The 26,734-nt window shown below is 38.4% G+C and overlaps 1 protein-coding gene across 3 annotated transcripts in view; it reads right to left on the bottom strand.

Moving 5' to 3' along the window:
- The window catches only part of LOC126261300 (ras GTPase-activating protein-binding protein 1), a 157,431-nt gene that overhangs the window by 20,217 nt on the left and 110,480 nt on the right, over window positions 1-26,734 (bottom strand). For 2 of the 3 annotated variants that reach the window (XM_049958527.1, XM_049958526.1), the window contains exons 9-10: window positions 13,573-13,744; window positions 1,570-1,691 (exon numbers count right to left, since the gene is read on the bottom strand). In XM_049958527.1, coding sequence (XP_049814484.1) covers window positions 1,570-1,691; window positions 13,573-13,744 — 294 coding nt within the window. The remainder of the gene's footprint in view (window positions 1-1,569; window positions 1,692-13,572; window positions 13,745-26,734) is intronic. The other variant, XM_049958528.1, reaches the window with a different exon arrangement.

The raw sequence follows: 26,734 nt of genomic DNA, 5'->3' as shown, positions 1-26,734 counted from the left end.
GCTCCCAAGAGCTAGTAGTTTCATGACCACTACATATCCCAAGCCATTCTCTTTTATTTCGTTTTTGTCATCATCACTTTTTGCACCACGGTATGCATAAAACCCTAGGCAGTAATTTACGACTGAATCACACAGCATCCAAAATTTGACTCCCCCATCTGTGATGATGATTATTGGGTAGGTACTGGATTAGCTGTGAGTGCGCCTTTGTCCCAACAAGACTTTCATCGACACTCCGTTGCTGGTGTGGAGTGTAGTAGCGACAGAAAACATTGTTGGCAATATCCACCAACATTTGAAATTTGGCTGTTGGATTATATAATGGGTGACCAGGAGGGTGAAGTTTCGAATTGTCTACAAAATGGAAAAACCGCAGAAACAACTGAAACCTGTTGCGTGAAAACATTTGCGAAAACCACGGTGTCAACAGGTTTGCATCAGTTGACCAATAACTAAAAATCGTCGGTTTTTTTATCAGTCCCATATTCAAAATTACTGCTATAAAAGCCCTCATTTCTGCTACAGTTGTTGGTTGCCACTGTTTGATTCTCGAATTTGGCGATAAATGCATTGACTGAATCACCTGGCGAGCGTATCTGTTAGTCTCTGTCACCATAATCGTAAAAAGCTGCAGCGAGAAGAACAAATTGAAAAAATCTGTTGGTGTGGCGTTTGCTGGTATATGTTTAGGGCCTGGTACTTCTGCATACACAAAGCTTTGAGGAGGTGGATTATCTGATGCCTCATCCAATACTTCAACAAAAGTATTTGCACTGCAATTTAGTTGTGTTTGGTCGTCGTCATCGTCATTTGCTGACGCACAATCGTAACTTGAAGAATAAAACGACGAGTCCTCTTCTCCACCTGACATCTCATAATCTGATTCACTTTCTGCAAATTCATCTTCACTTCCACTACTTATCATATTATTGTCTAAATCATTTGTATCGAACCGCAACTTCTTACTTGACGACGCCATGCTGCCACGAAATAGTCGGTAAATAACCACCACCAGAGAAGTTTATTTTACTCGAAATATCGCACTGACAATCGAAAAGAAGATCGATATGCTGTGCCTTCGACCTTCCTTCTGCGTCTTGGCTAGGAAATACTAACAACTTTGCCTTCAAGCGCGGAAAAAACGAATGAGAAGGGCATCACAATCAGATCGTTACTGGCATTTTTCCCCGAAAATCTGGATCACGATCAGATCGTATTTGGCACTAAAAGGAGTAAAAACAAACATGCCTTAAAATGATGTTCATTAAAAATGAATATCACACACCTGTGTGTGTGTGTGTGTGTGTGTGTGTGTGTGTGTGTGTGTGTGTGTGTGTGTGAATTTTGTAGATCTATTTTTCCAAGCTCTGCAGAGTAACAAGAAACTGGATTACGCATGTAAAAAGCACACTATCTCATTTTATATGTGTGTGTGTGTGTGTGTGTGTGTGTGAATTTTGTAGATCTATTTTTCCAAGCTCCGCAGAGTAACAAGAAACTGGATTACGCATGTAAAAAGCACACTATCTCATTTTATAAGGCAACAGAAGTTATCATGTACTTCCCCACCTTTAGATCCTCTTCAGTTGCATGATGAGGAATATTTCCCAAGAACAGCTGATGAGAGTCTGGATACTGTTGCATAATCCCAGTACCAATCCTGCGGTTATCTGCATCTGCTGTTACATTTCCTATTGACATGCAAAGTAGTAATACAACTTAGCACCAACACTATCAAAATCAATTATTAAATTACAGATAAAACAAATGGAAACATTATTTTAATGTAATAGACCCACATATGTAAACTCAGGGTGGCCACCAAACCTTTATTTCAAATTCAAGGTTTTTTCCAGGTTAAAATAATGATTTTCCAGGTTGACATGTAACGTATTTTGACCTAAATGAGGTTAGCAAATATACTGTGCTAGAAATAACAAGTAATATATTGTTAAAATATATATCATACAAGCTGAACCATATCATGTTATGATGTACAATACATAGTCTACAGTGCAATCAATTGTATTCAAATTGCATTCATTCATACAACAATGTTCGTTTAAGATAGACTCCTGATGATTTAAACAGTCAGTGTGTGACAGAAGCAAAATAAAAGGCAGGCACACTTAAATACAGAGTCATTTCTCATGAATAGCTGTAGAATGTTCCATTTCATCCTGAAAGATTACTTTAAGTTTCATCTAGAACTTTCTCCTTTAAGGTTTCCAAGGCAACAATATCCTAAAATTGGTTTCTTTAACAAAAAGATGTCATTGTATGATTCCATAACCACCACAAATCTTATGTTTCACATTTTGTTTTTGTTCCACAGTATTATTTTTATTGTGTTCATCAGTTTTCAGCTTACAAGGCCAAGGCCATCTTCAGACATTTACTGAGTAATGCCTTGTAAGCCGAAAACTGGTTAACACAATAAAAGTAATACCGTCTAACAAAAGGAACTGGTGCTTTTCATTTATTATAATGTTGCTCTACCAAGAACCGATGGAAGATTCTGTTAACATTGTTTTTCTCAATTTTGTAAACATGCCTACACTATGCAGTATGTAGCGACAAATCAGTGCAACGGCAACTTTTAGGACATGCTGCAAGGTCTAATTCCGAGGAAACCTTATGGCGAGCCATCAATTATTATGAGAGATATAACAATTTAACTACTTGTTAAGAAAGGTGAATTCTCACCTCTTCAAGTCTGTGAAGATATGCAGTCTGAAGAAGCATACACTGCACTTTTAACTTAGACCGGCCCTACTGTAACATACATACTAAGGTATAAACACACTCACGCACAGTGGGGGAGAGGTGGGGAGAGGGGGGAGAGGGGGGAGAGGGGGGAGAGGGGAGAGGGGGGAGAGGGGAGAGAGGGGAGAGGGGGGAGAGGGGAGAGAGGGGGGAGGGGGAGAGGGGGGAGAGAGGGGGAGGGGGAGAGAGGGGGGAGAGAGGGGGAGGGGGGGAGTATTAAAATGATTTTGAGAAAATCTACAACATTCATTTTGTGACAATTTAATCACATTCATCCAAAATTCATTCAAAGAAGTTTCACTTCTTTTGAACGATCTCATTCCTTTTTGAACATGAGCGTTTCTACAGATACCAACAAACTCTTGTTTAACACAATCTGCTTTTACGCCAAATAACCTTTCGCAAGAGACGAGGATTTCGAGGCACCATGTGAACCTTTTTACAGCCGTTTCTTGATTTAATGTTACTGAAGAGTCAAACATGAATGGCACGTGTAAGTTTAGATTTCAGTGGTGATTTTTCAAGTAGCTTTTGTATCGTGGCAGTAATACAAGAACGCATTTCTCCTTTAAGCCTCAAGATGTCAATCGGGTCCTTAACTTGTTTAGGGCATCTTGTGTAGTAAAATCCCATGCAAAGCACTGCACAGTGATCAAATTCTCCTTATCCTTCATGTCAATCTTCATGAGGGATTTATCATTTACCACAATGTCTGATTTGACGAGTCACTGTATTAAAGCAGTAGTAAGAGTGAATAATTCTTTGTACAAAATCATGTAAAAAAACCTTCGAATGTACATGCAGTCACAGCAAAAAAAGCCAATTCTGGACCTGAGAATCTGTCTCCTACTGCTTAAGATACCATTTTAAAACTCCCTGAATTAGTGTGTTTTATTTTGAGCCAATTCAGAACATAATTTCTTAGATGTGGAAGAATTTTTAAAGCTCATTCAGCCACATTTGCATTTTCGATCCATCTCGTACCACAGAATTGCAAAAGGAAATATGAGGCAGCTGCATATTCTGCATATTGAAACAAATAATATAAGACCCTTAAAATTGTGCAATTTCTCAATTTGTTTGTGACATGCCAGTTTTGAAAGCTCCATGAACTACATGCATCCTGCAACTACCTAGCTGTAACAGTTGCATGTTTTCAGAAATCTCTTTTAGCTCATTATTCAAGGCCTTCAAACTTTAAAATTCATGTCTGGTCCATCCGTCGACAACTGCAAATTTTTTGGAGATTCTGCAAACCAAAAGATCATTTCGTAGCATTTGGTAGGTCACTGGCCCTTGTGCATTTAATAAAAGCAGAGTAAAAAAATCGAGCTGAAACCTGTGACTTATTTCGAACCCAAAATCTAATATGACTGTCCATTTGTGTTTTTCAAGAAACAGTGTTTAAACTCTCGTCAAATTCAAGAACAACATTGTCACATTGTTTAATCATGTCAATAAGTTTGGCATGAACATATGGAGCAATACCATACACAATACTGCATGCATTTTTTGTCCTTTGGGACTACATTTTTGCCACAATTGGACTATCTGGAAACATATTGGGAAATAATGATATGCAAGCAGCAGAACTTCGGACTTGCCAATAATTATAAATTGTACGTAAGCACCACAAGATTTCAGCTTTTGTGACATTTTCCAATAATAAAAATGACTGCACTGAAGATTTTTTAGACGGTCAGTTTTTTGAAGCTGAAGGTGTCACACCTGCTTCTGCAGTACCAGTTGCCTTGGAAGAATAGCTAGGCAGTGAAACTCCTGTGAAATATAAGTAGTGTTTAACTTATGTTGTTGTTGTTGTTGTTTTCAGTCCAGAGGCTGGTTTGATGCAGCTCTCCTTGCTACTCTATCCTGTGTGCTTCATCTCCCAGTACCTACTGCAACCTATATCCTTCCGAATCTGCTTATTGTATTCATCTCTTGGTCTCCCTCTATGATTTTTACCCTCCACGATGCCCTCCAATACTAAATTGGTGCTCCCTTGATGCCTCAGAATATGTCCTGCCAACCGATCCCTTCTTCTACTCAAGTTGTGCCACAAATTTCTCTTCTCCCCAATTCTATTCAATACCTCCTCATTAGTTATGTGGGCTACACATATAGTCTTCAGCATTCTCCTGTAGCACCACATTTCGAAAGCTTCTATTCTCTTCTTGTCTAAACTATATATCATCCATGTTTCACTTCCATCCATGGCTACACTCCATACAAATACTTTCAGAAATGACTTATCTATGCTTGATGTTAACAAATTTCTCTTCAGAAACGCTTTGCTTGCCATTGCCAGTCTACATTTTATATCCTGTCTACTTCAACCATCATCAGTTATTTTGCTCCCAAAATAGCAAAACTCATTTACTGCTTAAAGTGTCTCATTTCCTAATCTAATTCCCCCAGAATCATGTGATTTAATTTGACTACATTCCATTATCTTCGCTTTGCTTTTGTTGATGTTCATCTTATATCCTCCTTTCAAGGCACTGACCATTCGGTTCAACTGTTCTTCCCGGTCCTCAAGGTTTTTATTTCTTCTCCATGGATTTTAATTCCTGTTCAGAATTTTTATTTTGTTTCCTTTACTGCTTGCTCAATATACAGATTGAACAACATTGGGGATAGGCTACGACCTGTCTCACTCACTTCCCACCCACTGTTTCCCTTTCATGCCCCTCGACTCTTGTAACTGCCATCTGGTTTCTGTACAAATTGTAAATAGCCTTTCACTCCCTGTATTTGACCCCTTCCACCTTCAGAATTTGAAAGAGTATTACAGGCAACATTCTCAAAAGCTTTCTCTAAGTCTACAAATCCTAGAAAAGTAGGTTTGCCTTTCCTTAATCTATCTTCTGAGATAAGATGTAGGGTAAGTATTGCCTCACGTGTTCCAACATTTCTACGGAAACCAAACTGATCTTCCTCGAGGTCAGCTTCTATAAGTTTTTCCATTCGTCTGTAAAGAATTCTTGTTAATATTTTGCAACCATGACTTATTAAACTGATAGTTCGGGGGACTTAGATCTTTCAGTGCTCTGTCAAACTCTTCATGGAATATCTTATCTCCCATTTCATCTTCACCTACATCCTCTTCCATTTCCATAATATTGTCCTCACGTACATTGCCCTTGTATAGACCCTTATATACTCCTTTTACCTTTCTGCTTTCCCTTCTTTGCTTAGAAATGAGTGTCCATCTGAGCTCTTGATATTCATACAAGTGGTTATCTTTTCTCCAAAGGTCTCTTTAATTTTCCTGTAGGCAGTATCTTTATCTTACCCTTATATATATGCCTCTACATCGTTACATTTGTCCTCTAGCCATCCCTGCTTAGCCATTTTGCACTTCCTGTCAATCTCATTTTTGAGACATTTGCATTCCTTTTTGCCAGCTTCATTTACTGCATTTTTGTATTTTCTCCTTACATCAATTAAATTCAATATTTCTTCTGTTCCCCAAGGATTTCTACTAGCCCGATTCTTTTTACCTACTCAATCCTCTGATGCCATTACTATTTCATCTCTCAAAGCTACCCATTCTTCAACTACTTTACTTCTTTCCCCCAATTTTGTCAATAGTTCCATATTGCTCTCCCTGAAACTTTCTACAACCTTTGGTTCTGTCAGTTTATCCACCTCCTGTCTACTTAAATTCCCTCCTTTTTGCAGTCTCTTCAGTTTTAATCTACAGTTCATAACAGATTGTGGTCAGAGTCCACATCTGGCCCCAGAAATGTCTTCCAATTTAAAACCTGGTTCCTAAATCTCTGTCTTACCATTATATAATATATCTGAAATGTTCCAGTATCTCGAAGCTTCTTCCATGTACAAAACCTTCTTTCATGTTTCTTGAACGAAGTGTTAGTTATGATTAAGTTATGCTTTGCACAAAATTCTACCAGGTGGCTTCCTCTTTCATTCCTTACCCCCATTCCATATTCACCTACTACATTTCCTTCTCTTCCTTTTCCTTTACCTACTATCGAATTCCAGTCACCCACAAGTATTAAATTTTCGTCTCCCTTCACTATCTGAATTAATTTCTTTTATTTGATCATATATTTCATCTATCTCTTGGCATATTAACTTTTACTTCTGTGGTAGGTGAGGGGTTCGTGTCTTATCTTGGCCACAATAAGCGTTCACTATGCTGTTTGTCGTAACTTACCCACGCTCTTATTTTTTTATTCATTATTAAACCTACTCCTGCATTATCCCTATTTGATTTTGTATTTATAACCACGTAGTCACCTGACGAGAAGTCTTGTTCCTCCTGCCACCGAACTTCACTAATTCCCACTATATCTAACTTTAACCTACCAATTTTCCTTTTCATTTTATTTTTTGTCAATTATTATGAAAATACTGGATTGTTGCCACAGCACCCCTGTCTTAAAATAATAATAATCCAATCCTGGATTTCTTTGTCAAACTATGTTCCTTGGGTTGCCGAGAGTCGATGTTGGGTGGAAAAGTCTTGAAAAGAATTCTTCCATTAAAAATGATATTCTAAAAATCTAAACTGCACATCATAGTAAGTCATATGCTGAGGCTAGACATGCATTCCTCCCAATTACTTTCTGTAAAAACTGTGAAATACAGCAAAAATCATCATGGCAGATTAAATACAATGATTTCCAAAATCAACACAAATAATTCGAAGATCAAAACGAAGAACAGATTAACTTAATTTTAAAAAAGGATTCCAAATACAATTTGCATAGTTGCAAAGAGGATAGAATTTTTAAAAAGTTACTATCGAGATATTTGTTGTTTCATAATGGCTGATATTTAAGGAGGTTGATGCACTCGGGCATAAAAGTTGGAGAGATCACTTGTAATGCAAAGATAATTCTAATCAACATCTTCCTCCCCTACATCGACTCAGCGTCCAGCGTCCCAACGAATACAGTTCAACAAAGACAACTAAATTTCGATTTTTTATCTAAGACGATGACATCGTGGCAACATTCAAGTCTTATAAAAAATAATCTTACCTTCTTCACTGATTTGGGATTGAATTTTCATTGCGTCAGATTTTTGGCATAACATAAATGTATTCATCACAAGAGACTTCTGGTTTACGGAAAGTTTGTTTTCAGATGTTAGCATGGCTACCCAAAGCACTTTTCCCCATTGTCGAAATATTTATTGTTGCATTGCACCAAGAGCATAATGTATTCATTATTAATTAGGTGTCACATAACCCATGGATAAACTGACTCCTATGTACTCTGGTGTCAAGTTGTACTCAGTTTGGCATCACTGAAAAACACTGCACTCTGGAAATGTTATGAGCCTGTTAAACAGTGCGACAATTCACACAATCATCTCCGTTACTGGCAGTTTCTGTTGTTCCCTTCCATTTCAGAAAGATATAGATGGCGCTAGTCTTTGAACAGTTTTAACACTGGGTTCCTTTTAAGCAGCTGCCAGTCAGCTACTTTCAAGCAATAAAAAATCCCTGTGATAGTGCGCATGCACAGCTACGATGAGGCAGAAATCCGTGTTTGGTCTTTGCACTGCTTGAATGTTTCTCGTCCCATTTCTAGTTAGATTCCCACACTTTGTGGTGGGCAAACATCTGATATGCATACCTTACTATTAAAACTGAAGCATAACCAAGAAATAACCGAATGTGTGAACTGCAATAGCTTCAAAAGTATTGAGATGGGGAATAGATATGGGGGAGAGGGGGGAGAGGTGAGGGGGAGTGACAGGAAGTATAGCCCCACTAACTGACACATGTGTAAATCTGGCAGCTTGGCGGTGCCATAAAAATTTTTCCAGGTAGATTCTGGCTCTCACTGCTTATGCACCGAACAGCCATACTCCTAGTAGCCAGAAGTGGGAGAAGGCACTGCGTATACGCAATTTCAGCTCTACGCATGCATGACATGCTGTCTGGCAACATGGTCTGTTTAAAAAATTGCTGTTGGAGGAATAATTCAGAACTTCAGAAAACCAGCCTTCCCACTGAATTCCTATATTTTGAGGTTGTGCTCACACCATTTTCGGCTGACCCTAAGCATGTTAATAAAATTGCTACCAAGACAACATGAAATTGTGTTTACAATTAACACTGCCAATGTAAAGTCATCCACAAGAACTATCAATCATTTTACTAAAAAAACCCTCAATATCAACTCTTAGAAAGTTTTAAGTTTGAATTGTCAAAATGTTCGTGAGCGTGTGCTTCCTGGAAGAGATTTTCCAACACAGAATCAAACAAAAGAAAACTTAGTTGTGATAAACAGATCTCATATTGGGGCGGTGTCTAATATAGGTTTGCGTAGGACACTTACTGAAATGCGAGAATTTAGTGTGGGTAAATAAAGCCTTTAATCCCAGCTGCGATTTCACACAAACGGACGCTCTAATAACGTTGTGTCTCCTGAACAAAGAGCCTCTTCAGGAAAGAAATTACGTCGAGTCACATGCATGAAGATATTATTTGAATGCTTCTTAAAGCAACCATAAATTGATTTAAAAAATGTTTTTGTATACAAAAATGAAGTGATAAATATTATTTAAAAAATCCATGTTCCTCACGGAAATTCAAGGTCTTTTCCAAGTTTTTACCAGTTTTTATCAAATTCAAGGCTTTTTGGCCATTTTCAGGGTTTCAAGGTTTGGTGGCCACCCTAAAACTGTAGACAGCAAGAAGCAGAAATGTAAGTGCAGCAAAAGAAACACAAATAAAATAATAATAATAAAAAACGAAATTGTTGCTGACAAGAATGTCGCAATAACATAATGCTTATCGACATCCATAATATCTGCAATTTTCACTGCACATTTTTGGCCCTAAACTGGCAAAGCAGAGAAGGAAGGAGGGTTAAGGTTTAATGTCCCTTGAACAAGAAAGTCATCAAGTATGGAGAACAACCTCAGACTCAACAAGAATATTGAAAAGTATTGTTGGACAAGTCCTTTTCCAAGAAGCTGTGTATGTATTTGCCTTAAATGAAATCTGGATGGTTGTGTAGGGATTTGAATCATGCTCCTCCTGAATGCAAGAGCACTGAGTCACACCCTGCTCCACTGTACCTAGTGAAAGCAAAGAAGGATTCAGAACAGAAGTCGACAAAGAATGCAATAACAATACTGGCAGCCGCAAAAAATCTGCGCATCCTATTTTACTCTATAGACTGACAGTCGGTGAAGCCATTTAAAAAATTATGAACATGAATGCCTACCGCGAGACAACAGTACTTAATAGGGAAGTAGCAATATTTGGTAAGTGCAATCAAAAATTTGAGGTGGGCTCGAGCCAATGAATTTCCCTGAAAGGGAGAAGTACATATCAATTTCAACAGTACCTTACTGGATGCACTTCCAGATGCACACAAAGCTTGTTTTCATAGTGAATTTCTTCGTAGGTGAGGCCACTGGCTGAAGCGTGTGCCTTATAAAATGTTAACTTATGGAATTCCACTTAGCACAAATAAAAATATTAATTGGGGGTGAAGGAAGTTTAAATCACACACACACACACACACACACACACACACACGGCAGTTACAGAAATCACAAGATGAATGCAGACAACATAGAAGACTAGGATATCAGGGAAACTAGCATTAGTGGGAACCTGGGTGGAAATAAGATTGTAAGAGCCAATACCAATGTCTGTAATCAGCACAGTAGGCCTTACCTCAATGAAAAACAACCAACAAGTACAAAATCACTTGTATCAACATAGCAGCAGCTTAACTGAATCCTGGAATTAACATATACAGTGTGCACAGAAGCTACACAAGGGAATTACTACAATCAGATGTGAATATCTCCAGTTTTTTAATAAGTGGGTTCAAAGTAATGCGAGCTGTTGTGGTAATACGTACGCTGTCAGGTACTGTTGAACATGAAGAAGAGAGAACACATCTATAATGTTGAAACAGTGGCTAAAAGTGTTGCCTGAAACACCATGTTTCTCATAACAAATTATGTACTGTTAAAAACAAAGGATTAGATTGAAATGCAGGTTGTACTGGATGATGTGTGTCACTAATATTTATGATTTGAAGAATTAAATAACAGGAATAGTGAAAGAGGAATACAACACGAGTTTGACATTCCACTGAAAAGATCAACGAAAACAATCAATTTTTCATAATATAATGTTAACAGACAGATTAAAAATCTATTCATCAAGCAGTGGCAGGCGAACACACACACACACACACACACACACACACACACACACACACACACACACACACGAGGATTTAACTTTAACAAGCTTTTAAAGCCAGTGGCTTTTTCTTCTTCTGGCAGAATAGTTTAAGGGGAAGGAAGAGGGGTGAAGGAAAAGGATTGGGGAGCTTTAGGGAAAGGGGTACAGTTCAGAAAAAGTCACCCAGAAGCCTGGGACAGGGGAGACTTACTGAAATGGATGAGAAGGAAAGATCAGATACTTAGAATCAGGTCAGAATAGGCATCACAATCAGACATAAATGGCCATCCTATTTTCCAAGTAATTTAAGAAAATCACAGAAACCAAAATCCCTATGGCTGGACTGTGGCTTCAACTCGACTTTTTCTGAATGTGAGTCTACATCTACAACTCCATCTACATCCTGCAAACCACTGTTAAGCGCATGGCTGATTCCATTGCCTTAACTACTGTAACGCTCATTTGGCAAAGGGAGATTTCCCAAAACTGTGCAGTTGGTTGTAGTCAATCCTGAACAGTCTTAAGGACTTACTATTGCCCAAAAGCTGCCCACTATTAAGGCACACACATTTTCAACTTTCTAGCCATTGGAAAAAAAAATTAGCTAGTAATAAAGTACAATCTGTTAGAGCTCAATTACTATTCTATACAAGAATGTCTTAGAAGAAGTAACTTCTAATGGGATTTGTATGCAATATTAGACTACTGAACATCTTCCGGTGTAGTAAGAAGCTCATAAATTATTTAAATTACTATGCTGAGCTACAACAATAAGAAATAAGGTGACTGGACAAAATATTAGTCACAACATTAAAACAGCACACTAGTCATTCTGAAGAGCTGCAGATTGTATACAGCTACCCAGCAGTCACATGACCTTCCACTGCTGACATGTGTCATTACAGTTAAGTGCGTGTATGTGCCACTTGGTTGTACAGGATCAGCGCATTAGGATAGACCAACATGGAGACAGCTCATAATCACAGAAAGGAGCTATTGACTTTGGATAGCCTATGACTGACATGAATAAACTTCGCCAGATTTTTTTTTTGTTGTCTCAATATCAGACTCTCCAAAGTGTCTACAAGGAAATGTGTACTTCTCATAGCCAAGTAACTCTGCGTAAAAAAGGTTGTCGTAAAAAGATCGAAGTGCAAAGGATCAGAGATAGTTGTCATGTCCTGTCAATGACAACTGCCTCACATGATCCTACATTTCCCCGTAATCCATACTGATCTTCTCCAGAGTCAGCTGCTACCAGTTTTTCCTTTCTCCTGTAAAGAATGTGTGTTAGTTTTTTGAAGCCATGACTTATTAAATTGGTAATTAAGAGATGTTCACACCTGTCACCACCTGCTTTTCCCACTGATGTTAGGGATATTCAACGTTCGAATTTGTTACTACAAGAAAAGGATCTGTTACTCCTAACATGTATGGTAAAATCAGTACATTAACAGAAAAGCTTCCCCTATTTGAAAGGCAGCTTTCTACAGGGAATTAACTTTTTTTGAAAGCCTTTTATCGGTATAGTTAGTTTTAGGCTCCTATTTCATGGCTTATCAACAAACCATTGTGCAATTTTGTCAGCCTTTTGAGACTGATTTAGAAAATCAATTTAAATTAGTCAGCAGAAATTTTCTAGGATTAAACCTGCAGAAATGTCCCAGTTCAATGACCCAACACTGAAGAGCATGCTGTGTCTTGCAGCAGCAACAAATCTCAATCCAAATATTTTGTCACTCATAATCAAAAACGGAAAGTTGCTTCACAAACATGAAGATATTAGTTATTTTTCACTTGAATTTGATGTTTCTGCTAAACACATCCAGTGTCAATGTGCTTGCTTGCTCATGGCTCCTCACCACCCAGTTTTGCTATATGCAGAGTGTTAACTATTCACAGGGCACGTCCCTGCCTGGCTGTGTTTGCAGAGCTCTCCACTATTCTCCGGCAGCCACACATGCTGGAATAGCCTACTCTAAGAGGATCTAAACGTTAGTGAATGGCTCTTACTGAATATGGTATACCTGAAGAAACTTAGAGACACTCATCTTCACCAAATTATGGTTAATATCAAGGTTAGAAGCAGGGTTACTCCCTATTCACACAATGTCTCCTGGATGTGATTAATTTTTTGTCCAGTGTACTTATCTTACATAAATAAAAAACTAAAGTACAGATTTTTGTGATCACTGTAGTAATCTGTAAATGATATTGGATGTATTTTAAATTTTTCCAGAACCTTACACTTCCTGTGTGAAATGTGTGATGCATATTTTCATAAAATTCTTTTTGGTTGTAGACTGTGCCGTGTTGTAAAATAATAGCATGTAGCTTATATACCCTGATGAAATCAACATGCAACAATGGCAAAATGTATATACTTTAGTTCACAAAGTGACATGCTCTACAACCCAAATGAATTTAATGGACACTGACTCTGCCTATTAAAACTTATAAATATATACATTAGTGTGTACATTATTTCTTTGGCATTTTCCAACTCCAAAGGGACCACTTCACTATGTCTGCATAAATTGTACATTGAATTAACCTAACATAAGCAAGTCACACATGCGTAAATACAGCTACACTAACATGCAATAACATACCATTGTCATCACCAAACGTTCCTCTGCCAGTACCAGAAGAGCGGTCTGGTCGGATAACACCACGGATGCTGCCTCCCCCACGAGCACGTGCACCTCTTTGACCTTGAGATAAACCACCTGGACCACTAAGGCCAGCCATCTGAGAGTCGACACCATGCTGCACCATTGGAGGCTGTTACACAGTGCCACACAGCAACGATACAGTACATACAATGTTGCGTTTGTGGAGGCTATTGCCCACAAAATCCTGTTAAGGGGGGATAGGACGTCAAACGGGCCGACTAGAAGCAAGAGAGGCACCACAGGACATTTTAATTTCCACTGTCTATACTTTTACAAACAAATTCATAAAACTTTGTCAGCATGACCAAGAAGGATTCAGGATTCATACTCATAGCAGTGGAAGTTCAAAAACATAACACAATAAAGTTTTTTTACATGTGAAATTCCATCATTTTTTTCACTTACTATATGCTGCATTTGTTGCTATAGGTACACTTTTCTATACAAACCATACTTACAGGTGTATGAAACTCTAGAATTTATTTAATTTATGAAAAAATGAATGAGCTGTTATATTTTAAACTTCATATTTAGAAAATACTTAAACTTTATAGTTAATTATCTCAATTTCTAATAGATTTGGAAAATTCTACGCACCTGTAAGTATCGTATGTACGCTGTGCAAAATTCATCAAAGATTCTCTCTTACTTATGAAGAAAAGTGTACATATAGCAATAAATGCACTAGGTGAAAAAATTTATTAAATTTCACTTGTCAAAAAATAATTATTTTGTTAATGTTTTTGAACTTCCACTGCTGTGAGTGTGAATCCTGAATCCTTCCTGGTCCTGCTGACAAAGTTTTATGAATTTATTTGTAAAAGTATAGACAGTGGAAATTAAAATGTCCTATGGTGCCTCTCCTGCTCCAAGTCAGCCTGTTTCATGTCCTACCCCCTTAAGTGTTTCACTTAATATGCTACACAGGAATAGCAGTCAATGTAGTATGTGAGGGTCAGTAAAAAGTAATGCCTCTTTTTTTCACTTATATAAAGTTTAAGTGAAAAATTCCCCCCCCCCCCCCCCACCCCCATGAACCCTGTATCTTGCTGTTGGTGGAGTGGCTTATGTGCCTCAGCAGTACGAGTAGCCATACTGTAGGTGCAACCACAATGATGGGATAACAGTTGAGAGGCCAGACAAATGAAGGATGACACAGCAGCTTCTCCAGTACTTGCTCGGGCAACAGTCTGAATGACTACTGATCTGGCTTTGTAACGTCAACCAGATCAGCCTTTCTGTGCTGGTACTGCGAACAGCTAAAAGCAAGAGGAAAACTACAGCTGTAACTTTTCTCAAGAATATGCAGAACTACTGTGTGGTTAAATGATGATGCTGTCCTCTTGGGTAAAATATTACAGAGTCCCCCATTCGCATCTCCAGGCAGGGACTACTCAGGAGTATGTTGTCATCAGGAGAAATAAAATTTGTCTTCTACAAATCTGAGTGTGGAAAGCCAGATCCCTTAATCAGGCAGTTAGATTATAAAAATTTAAAAATGGAAATGGACAGGGTGAAGTTAAATACAATGGGAATTAGTGAAGTTCAATGGCAAGGGCAACAGAACCTTTGGTCAGGGGAGTACAGGGGCATAAACACTAAGTCAAACAGGGGTAATGCAGAAGTGAGTTTAAAAATGAGTAAGAAAGTACGAATGTGGGTAAGCTACTTTGATTATCATAGTAAATGTATTAGGGTAGCCAAGATAGAAACACAGTCTGCCACTATCACAGTAGTACAAGTCTATATGGCAACTAGCTCTGCAGATGGAGGGATTGAAGAAATGTATTAAGTGACAAAAGAAATTATTTACACAGTTAAGGGAGATGAAAATTTAAATGTGATGGAGGACTGGAATTTGACAGTAAGAAAAGGAAGAGAAAGAAAATAGGAGGTAAATATGTCCTGGGGGGGGGGGAAGGAATGAAAGGGAAGTCACAATGTAGAATTTTGCAGAGCATAATTTGAGCTTCACAACACTTTGTTTATGAATCATGAAAGAAGCTTGTATATGTGAGGGAAAATTTCAGATTGATTATATAATGGTAAGACAGAGATTTAGGAACCAGGTTTTAAATTGTAAGACATTTCTATGGGCAGATGTGGACTCTGAACACAATTTATTGGTTATGAACTGTAGATTAAAACTGAAGACACTGCAAAAAGATATTAAATTAAGGAGATGGGACCCGGATAAATAGACAGAACCAGAGGTTGTCGAGAGTTTCAGAGAGAACATTAGGGAACGATTGACAGGAAGGAAAAAGGAATACAGTAGAGGACGAATAGGTAGCTTTGAGAGGTGAAATAGTGAAGGCAGCAGAGGATCGAGTAAGTAAAAAGATTAGGGCTAGTAGTAATATAAAAGCAGTGAAAAAGCAGGAGAAAAGGAATACAAACGTCTCAAAACTGACATAGACAGGAAGTACAAAATGGCTAAGCAAGGATGGCTAGAGGACAAATGTAAGGATGTAGAAGCATGTCTCACTAGGGGCAAGTTAGATACTGCCTACAAGAAAATTAAAGAGACCTTTGCAGAAAAGAGAGCCACCTGTATGCATATCAAGAGCTCAGGTGGAAAACCAGTCCTAAGCACAGGAAGAAAATCTGAAAGTGGAAAGAGCACACAGAGGGTCTATACAAGGTGGATTACTTCAATGCGGTTTTATAGACATGGAAGAGGATGTAGACAAAGATAAGATATGAGGTATGATAGTGCGAGAAGAATTTAAGAGCACTGAAAGACGTAAGTTGTAACAAGGCACTGGTATTAGATGGTATTTTGAAAGAACTACGAGGTGCATTCAAGTTCCAAGGCCTCTGATTTTTTTCCTCCGGACTGGAAAGAGATAGAAACATGTGCATTGTTTTAAAATGAGGCCGCGTTCATTGTCAATACGTCCCAGAGATGGCAGCACCGTATGGCAGATGGAATTTTACCGCCAGCGGCGAGAACAAGAACTGTTTTAAATACTTAAAATGGCGACGTTTTCCTTACTTGAACAACGTGCAATCATTCGTTTTCTGAATTGGCGTGGTGTGAAACCAATTGAAATTCATGAACAGTTGAAGGAGACATGTGGTGATGGAGTTATGGATGTGTCGAAAGTGCGTTCGTGGGTGCGACAGTTTAATGAAGGCAGAACATCGTGTGACAACAAACCGAAACAACCTCGGGCTCGCATAAACCGGTCTGACGACATGATCAAGAAAGTGGAGAGAATTGTTTTGGGGGATCACCGAATGACTGTTAAACAGATTTCCTCCAGAGTTGGCATTTCTGTGGGTTCTGTGCACACAATCCTGCACGACGACCTGAAAATGCGAAAAGTGTCATCCAGGTGGGTGCCACGAATGCTGACGGACGACCACATGGCTGCCCGTGTGGCATGTTGCCAAGCAATGTTGACGCGCAACGACAGCATGAATGGGACTTTCTTTTCGTCGGTTGTGGCAATGGATGAGACGTGGATGCCATTTTTCAATCCAGAAACAAAGCGCCAGTCAGCTCAATGGAAGCACACAGATTCACCGCCACCAAAAAAATTTCAGGTAACCACCAGTGCTGAAAAAATGATGGTGTCCATGTTCTGGGACAGCGACGGCGTAATCCTTACCCATTGCGTTCCAAAGGGCACTACGGTAACAGGTGCATCCTACGAAAATGTTTTGAAGAACAAATTCCTTCCTGCACTGCAACAAAAACATCCGGGAAGGGTTGCGCGTGTGCTGTTTCACCAAGACAACGCACCCACACATCGAGCTAACGTTACGCAACAGTTACTTCGTGATAACAACTTTGAAGTGATTCCTCATGCTCCCTACTCACCTGACCTGGCTCCTAGTGACTTTTGGCTTTTTCCAACAATGAAAGACAGTCTCCGTGGCCGCACATTCACCAGCCGTGCTGCTATTGCATCAGCGATTTTCCAGTAGTCAAAACAGACTCCTAAAGAAGCCTTCGCCGCTGCCATGGAATCATGGCGTCAGCATTGTGAAAAATGTGTACGTCTGCAGGGCGATTACGTCGAGAAGTAATGCCAGTTTCATCGATTTCGGGTGAGTAGTTAATTAGAAAAAAAATCGGAGGCCTTAGAACTTGAATGCACCTCGTATTGATAGCCTTGGAGAGCCAGTCATGGTAAAAGTCTTCTACCTGCGATGTAGGGGACAGATGAAATACCTTCAGACTTCAAGAACAATGTAATAATACCAATTTCAAAGAAAGCAGGTGGTGACAGGTGTGAACATCTCTTAATTACCAAATAAGTCATGGCTTCAAAAAACAAATTCTTTACAGGGGAAAGAAAAAACTGGTAGCAGCTGACCCTGGAGAAGATCAGTACGGATTACGGGGAAATGTAGGATCATGCGAGGCAATACTGATCCTATGAGTTATCTTAAGAGATAAGTTAAGGAAAGGCAAACCTACGTATACACCATATGTAGACTTGGAGAAAGCTTTGGACAATGCTGATTGGAGTACTCTGAAATTCTTAAGGTAGCAGGAGTAAAATATAGGGTGCAAAAGGCTATTTACAACTTGCATAGAAACCACATGGCAGTTGTATGGGTTGAGAGGCTTGAAATGGAATGGTGGTTGAGAAGGGGTGAGACAGGGCTGTAGCATAACCACGACATTATTCAATCTGTATGCTGAGCAAGCAACAAAGGAAACCACAGAAAAATTTGGAACAGGAATTACAGTTCAGGGAGAAGAAATAAAAAACTTTGGGGTTTGCCAATGACATTGTAATTCTGTCAGAAATAGCAAAGGACTTGGGAAGAGCAGTTTAACAGAATGGACCGTGTCTTGAAAGGAGGGTATCTGACGAACATCAACAAAAGCAAAACAAGGATAATGGAATTTAGTCTAATTAAATCAGGCGATGCAGGGGGAATTTAGAGTATAAACAAAACACTTTGCTATTTGGGCAGCAAAATAAATGATGGCCAAAGTAGAGAGGATATAAAATGTAGACTAGCCATGGGAAGAAAAGTGTTGTTGAGGAACAGAAATTTGTTAACATCAAATACAGATTTAAGCCTTACACAGTCTTTTCTGCAAATCTATGTATGGAGTGTAGCCATGTACGGAAGTCAAACATGGGTGATAAACAGTTTACACAAGAAGAGAACAAAAGCTTTTGAAATGTGGTGCTAAGAATGCTGAAGACTGGGTGCGTATATAAGGTAACTAATTACGAGATACTGAATAGAACTGGGAGAAAAGAAATTTGTGGCACAACAACCTGACTAGAAAAAGCGATCAGTTGATAGGACACGTTCAGAGACAATAAGGGATCACCAATTTATTATTGGAGGAAGTGGAAGGGAGTACAGGGGTCAAAAATTGTACAGAGAGACCAAGAGATGAATACAATAATGAGATTCAGAAGGATGGAAGTTACAGTAGTTCTTCAGAGATGAAGAGTCTTGCACAGGACAGAGTATCATGGAGAGCTGCATTAAACCAGTCTTTGCATTGAAGACCACAAGTGAAAAATTTTGATTTGGCTATATTCCACAACATTGCTTCCCCAATCTACTGCAGTAGTAATTTTCTACACCAACAGATGACAATACAGCAGACGCTTACAAAATGGCTGACTTCGATATTCGTATTAGACAGTGTTCTGTGATAGAATTGAATGCAGAAGCAGAAATGCCCATTCGCATTCATGAAATACTGAAATGTGTATGAAAATGTAACAGTGGACATCAGCACTGTTAGATGATGGTTTCATCACTGTAACAAAACTGAAGGACGAACACCTTTGGCTAACAAAATATGGAGCAGTAGGCCAGTGACTGCAGTGACTTCATACAACATTCAGCGAGTTGATGGCATCATTCATGGTAACCGTCGGGTGACTGCAGTTGATTTGTGTCGCATTATCTTCCTTAGTAAAAGCGGTGTGATGAAAATTATTCAATAACTAGTGTACTTCATGGTGGGGGAACTTGGGGACCAAGAATGTAAGCTGACCAGAATGAAGAGACAAGAAAAACAATTGTCTCCTAACTCTTAAGGCATTTCTGTTTGGAGGAAGAGAAGTTTTTGGAAAAGATTGGCAAGAGACAAAAAATGGGTTCATTCTGTCCAATACATCACAACCCCAACCAGCATGATAATGTGAGACCACACATCAGTCGTCACGCCACTGAAGAGAGAGTGAAAACCGGATGCAATGTCTTTTCCCCATCCCCCACACAGCCCTCACCATCAGACTTCAATCTGTTTGGCCACTAAAAGAAGCTCATTGTGGGACTCACTCTGAAGATGAGGCGACCTTGGAAACGTCTGTGCACCAACGACTTCAGAAGCAGGACCTTGCATTTTCTCACAGTGGAATACATACCCTTGTTAAAGGGTGGACCAAAACTATGGTAATGGCCAAAGATTATATTGAAAAGTCCCAAATTAATCACCATGTTATGGTTTTCAAGCAATATAGTTGCATTTTGGGAGTAGAGGGTGGGGGATGAAGAAAGGAAGGAAGAAATAGGTGGCATTACTTTTTGACTGACCCTCTTATCTGACAATTAAAACCCAAGTCTTTCACTTAAAATGCTACATAGAAGTAACAGTCAATTTAATATATGCCAACTGAAACCCAATGGCATTTTAGTAAAAAATTAGAATACATAATAAGCAAAGCAACAACACTGATTATGGAAGTAGTAGGAAATGAAAGAACAAACAAGGGAGAAATTGACACTTGTTTCATGTACAACCTAGCATTCCAGTTTTCGAAGCAAACACAGCACGAGAGTAGCATCCATTCAGTACACACTACTGCCTATCTTCTGTGACTGGAAGCATTTGATTAACTGTTGTGTATACAGTATCAAAAGCAGGTATATTATCAACCAAATGAAACAGCTATCCAGTAGAACTAACAACTATTTTTGTGCCACCAGTTTAATGAACAGATGTGAGATTTCAAAGTTCTCCCCTGCACATGTAGAAGAATTGTTTTTCGTGGAATGCTGAAAAGAAATGATTGGATATTTATGTAAACGCAAAAATGTTTCCCGAGATTTAACGGTAATGTAACAGCATCTTCACTGAGAAATCCAACAGGCAAAATGATGGGACAGTGTTTCATTTGGGGTCCTTATGCAACAGAAATTATGCTATATGAGCACTGCTAACAATACGAGTATCTTTCGCAGGACAATTTGGAAAAAATGGTAGTTTGGTATTTGTACTGAATAGTAAATTGAGTTAGAGATGCAACCCATTAAATCACAGAAGACCTCAGTATCAGAATTTCTGTGATAAAGCCTTAATACAAATGTGTTGAGACAAATACAGGGTAGTTCAGCTGGCATTCAAGATTCTCTATACGTAAAGTCTCCTAAAAATTCAACATTTCTGGAAGCTTGCTCTCTTTCCTAGCATTTATCCGTCACAAGAGGTCCTCTGCTTTTCACAATTTGACAAAATGTAGCTATTTAGTCTAACTCAATGGCCAGGTCCCCCTCCTGTCCCTATAGTCAACTAACATAACAGCCAAAAGTCATGTACAACATCAATCTCTGAACTGCTTGAAATGTGTTCATGTTTTTACAGCATTTTAGCTGTTTGTATAGTGTGTTTTCTACAGTGGAGATTAAGAAACACGGCAGCAGTTGTCTTAATGAGTATGGAAAACCACCTAGAAACTACGTTCCGGCTGGCCAACGTACCAGACAAATGGTTGTTAACCCATTGCTTGGATTCAATTTGAGTCTGGCACATCTTCATTACACAAGCTAGTATTAAGGTATTTGGGAAGGTCAACAGTTCTGCAAGTTAGTTCAGTAACTTGTTTTGGAAGATCAAAGATAATTAAAAGTTATTACTGAAATAATACAATTAATGAAACAATTATTTAAGTGATGTAAGAAGATGCAGTTATTGCCTCTCAAGCACAAGGTACTATCATATCACTAATCAATTCCCTGTATGTTTCTCTCTCTCTCTCTCTCTCTCTCTCTCTCTCTCTCTCTCACACACACACACACACACACACACACACACGCGCGCGCGCGCGCGCGCGCACACACACAAACAACATTTTATCAAAGTTAGAAGACTGAATTCCAAATTTAAAAAAGTGATTCACAGCTAATGTATAATAAAAGACTTTCTTCAAGTGGTCATCAACAGCAGCATTAGGTTTTGAAAACTGCATGACACAGTATTATAGTAAATGAATATATTGCATCTCTGTCATGCATTTATTATTATAAATGAATACGATACAGCTCTGTGTATTATAGCCTTTATGTGTTGCTAAGGAAGAAATGAAATGGGTAATTTCATGGGTTACAATGCAAGCAGGTAATGAAGAATAAAGAATCTATGCAACCAGCAACACAAAGGATGATAAGAAGCCGATGCTTATAGTTTATTAGACCATGTAGAAGATTAACAAGGTCTTAATGCTGCTGTAAAAACTAGAGAAAGTAGTTTGTGGTTTGGATTGCCTGCTTTATTATTGAAGTTGATATTAATATATTTTGCAATTATGACTGCTCCATGTATAAATATTTTACAATCTTTGTCCAATTCTGATCAATTACAGAGGTCGCAACGCACTTCTGACTGACGGATATACAAGAGGCATTCAATAAGTAACGCTACACATTTTTTCTCGTCCAGTTCCAGTCGAAAAAATGCAGAATTCACTGTCAGACATCATGGAATATTCCCATTTCAGCACCTACAGTTTCATGAAGTTTCGATAGATGCCAATGCTATGTGTACCCTTCAAAATGACATCTGTAATGAAAGTTTGTTCCAAGCAGGGAGCTGTAGTTGAGTTTCCCTTGGAGGAAAACCACAGCATCACAGATATTCATTGGCGTGTGCAGAATGTCTACAGAGACATGGCAGTGAACAGTAGCACATTGAGTCCTTGGGCAAGGAGTCTGTTATCATAGCAACAAGAATGTGCTAACCTGTGTGATCTCCCACATGCCAGCTGCCACTCCTGCAACGTTGGAACATGTGGACACACTTGAGGTGATTAATGGATCACATCAGATGCCTCACTGCACAACTGAACTTCTCTGTTGTTACTGCTGACAAACTCATCCACCAATTGGGGTTCTGAAAAGTGTGTGCCCACTGGACTCCTCACCATATAACAGAAGACTACAAGGAGCAACAAAAGACCATTTGTTGTCCCAATGAAGTATGCACTCCATGGGCAACAGCACGAGGGTAACGGGGAGGGTACTGAAGCATAAAGACAATGGCTCCAACATCTATCAGCAGAGTGGTACCATGTGGGCATACAGGTTCTCCCAGTAAGAAGGCATAAAGTTGTCGCACTGAATGGATATTATATTGAAAAATAGGGTTTTGTAGCCTAAAGAGTGGGGAATAATATAGCGTATCAGAATACAGAAAAAAACCAACCTGCTTTCAGAAAAAAATGTGTTGCATTCCTTATTGAACACCCCTCTTATTTTTTCTGTTTAAATACACAAAATTGTTAAAATATTGGATAGAAAATGAAAGCCAGGCTTGAATATGGAGTAATGAGCTGAACTAATATTTACAAACATTCCTTTCTCACATGCTCACAAAAAAAGTACTTTTACTTTCGATGGAAGTGGAAATGGACATTTCCAAACTGACTGACTGATTAAATTGTGGAAGACCTTCACAGCCTCTGCCACTCACTCAGTCTCCCTCCCTTTACCAAGTGTGGAACACTGCCCTCTTCACTTAATGGAACACATAAGTAACCGAGTTTCTTGTCACAGTAGGTGAAAAGTCAGATTAGGAATATGTAGAAAGTATAGTATTATTATTTCTTTCTTTTCTCAGACATTACGCCTCGTCAAAAATGGAAAGTGACACGGACCTTGATCAAGCGCGACTTCCTTTTAACTGTACGGTATATGTTATATTGCATTTAGGAACTTTCGGGTAATTGAACATGTATCAATAATTACGGATTTCTGTAGTTGTATATATAAGTTTGGATGTAGCTGTATTGCATTGATGTACTGGTGGATATTGTGTGGTATGACTCCTGTAGTTGATAGTATAATTGGTATAATGTCAACTTTATCCTGATGCCATATTATTATTATTATTATTATTATTATTATTATATTATTAAGTATTCCTAATGCTTCTATTACCATTAACCGTCCCGTGAAATGTGTAGTTCTTAAAAACAGAACACAAGCTCAGTTGCTGTGGGATAGTTAGGGAGGCAGGCGAAAAAAAGGACACAATGCACTGTAGGGTGCGTGCAGGCATTTACTGAGGTGTGTCTCAAATTTTAACTTATCTAAATATTTCAGCAATAATTTTTATTAGTTCCTTTTGTATTACGTTATTATTTAGACCTATAATTCCTTTTAGGGTAGGCTTTTATTTGTCTACTCATTTTAACATATTAATGTTTCTTTCATTCACTTTCCTCCCATTTTATTAAAATTATGGCCTTGCAGTGCTTACTTTTCCTTACATAATACGGGCATCTCAGACCACCATATGATTCAGCCCACACATTCAGTTTATGCTCTTCAAACATTTTGATCTCTCAACCTTAGAAATGATGCATCTATCACAATTATGAAAAGGATAGTTGCTACTCACCATACAGTGGAGACGCTGAGTCACAGATAGTAACAACAAAAAAAGACTGGAAAAGTGAGCTGGTTTCAGCTGCCAGAGACTGAGGTGTGTGTGTGTGTGTGTGTGTGTGTGTGTGTGTGTGTGTGTGTGTGTGTTTTGGGGCAAATGTCTTGTTGGCTGAAAGCTCACTTTCCAACTGTCTTTTCGCTGTGGCTATCTGCGACTCGGCATCTCTGCTATATGGCGAGTAGAAACCATCCTTTTCATAACATTGTTACATTCCAGCCTGGACTTTCCATTGTTTGATTTTGCACATATCATAAATTTTTGAAGCTGTATTGTCTGAGCAGGTCATGTAAATAACTTTTAACATAGCTCTGGCGTGAATAATAAAGTTTTTGGGGTTGTGCTCCAGCAGGTGGACATAAAAATTTGAAACTTACAGCTCACAGTGGGAAGAGATCTCATTACGGTATTGGGGAAGAATGTTATGTATACATGTTGAAACGATGCTCAGACAATCAGTAATTTCAAAGACAAATGGAGATTAGTGTTTGATGTCACATAAGCAATTAATTGGCTATCTCTGATAGAACAAGACCAGGAAAGGAAGTTTATCATTTTATTGAAGAATCCACCCTAATATTTCACTTAACTGATTTAAAGAAGCAGTGGAAAAATCCAAGGGTATATTATAACACACACAAACTCCCAAATTCTACTTATGCCTTTAGACATAATTTCTGTATTTAATGTTTGCCAGAACTAGAAGTAGTAGAAGTAGTAGTAGTAGTAGTAGTAGCAGCAGCAGCAGCAGCAGCAGAAGTCATCAGAATTCCACTGCTGGATAAATACTGCCTTTGGAATTTTCCATGCATTAATGTCTTCGGCTATAAGAATGTTTTCGAAATTCACGTAAGCACCTTCCTTTCATTTGGTCATTGTCTTTTTTGCTTCTTATCTTCTCCACAAAAAACCTTTATTGGTCCAACCACAATCTGTCCACATGGCTACATGTCCTGCAAATCTCCACTCCAGTCCAATCCTTAGTCCAATTGTTTCTTTGCCTATCTCCTCTAATAATTACCAACATGCATCTCTCCATTGCGCATTGAGCAGTTTTAATGAATGGTTTTCACAATTGATACGGTGTAACAAATGATTATGGTCATGGGCTTGTTTGGGCACATTACAAGGAAGTATTTGTACCTGCACGGAACTATTTCAGGACTGGATAATAGAGTTTGGATTCCTTCTGCCCTATACCTTACCATGCTTGCCTTACCATGCTCATTTAAAACACTCTTTTCAATCTTTACATGATTAGTTACTGTGAGAGAAAGTAATAATTTATGAAAAAACATCAAATGCAGCATAGGTAATAGAACAATTTACGTACAAATATCACTCAATGTGAAACCCACAGTCACATCAACAAATTTTCATTATAATTACTATTTTTGTGACTATAATTCTACCCCTTCCATTTTCAGCAAAATTTCAAAATTCTCTTGACAAGCAGTCAAGTGTCGAAAAGCATTTTTATACAGGGTGGTTCACAGAGATATGCAAATATTTTAATGTGTTACAAGTGAAACTAAAGAAAAAAAGTTCATATAAACATAGGTACACTAATGTTCAGCTACACAGTTACAGTTAATAAGAGATTTTGCCTGATTTTAACAACTTTGCTAATATGAAGCCATCACAAAACTGTACGAGGTTAAAGTAAAGCACAATTTCCATTTATTTTCTTTTATCGATCTGGTGAATAGAATGTCCCAGACGTGTATCTACAGGAGTTTTCCAGAACATCCAGATAAGTAAAGAAGTAATTTCGTAAATTTTTAATTTATTAACTACTTGGCCCAATTTGCTTTTTGAATTCCAGACAATTGCACAACGTATTCGACAAAAGTTGTAAAGAATTTAATTTTGGAGAAATGATGGTAATAACGTTAACTGAAATTGTATGAATGTGTCGGATAATCTGGTTTTATTAATACGATAGCACACGTGAATTCATGTTACACCAGAAAAAAAAAAACAAAGCTTAGTTTTAAGGAAGTTGTACATTGTACATACAATTTCACAATACCTTCACAATAAATGATCAAAAATGTCTCCACTGAGTTCAATGCATTTAGCTGCATGTGTATGAACAGCTTTTGTTGCTCACTTCAGTTGCACAGGATTGTTCTTAATTTCGTCTATTGCATTCATAATGCAAGCAAGCAATGCCTCATGTGTATTGACTCTGTCCTCATAAATTATGTCTTTTATCCATCCCCATACACAAAAATCCATTGGTGTTAAATTGGGCGATCTGGGTGGCCACAGACATGTAGCACCACAATTAATCCATTTCTGGGGAAAATGTTCATTTAAATGTCTAGTAATGGCATTGGTGAAATGTGGAGGCAAGCTGTCATTTTGAAAATACAGGGTGATTTAAAAAGAATACCACAACTTTAGGAATTTAAAACTCTGCAACGACAAAAGGCAGAG

This window comes from Schistocerca nitens, chromosome 1 (genome assembly GCF_023898315.1).
Source record: "Schistocerca nitens isolate TAMUIC-IGC-003100 chromosome 1, iqSchNite1.1, whole genome shotgun sequence".
Lineage (NCBI taxonomy): Eukaryota > Metazoa > Arthropoda > Insecta > Orthoptera > Acrididae > Schistocerca > Schistocerca nitens.
The sequence above is the reverse complement of the archived record's forward strand: the minus strand, read 5'-3'. Positions and strand labels throughout refer to the sequence as shown.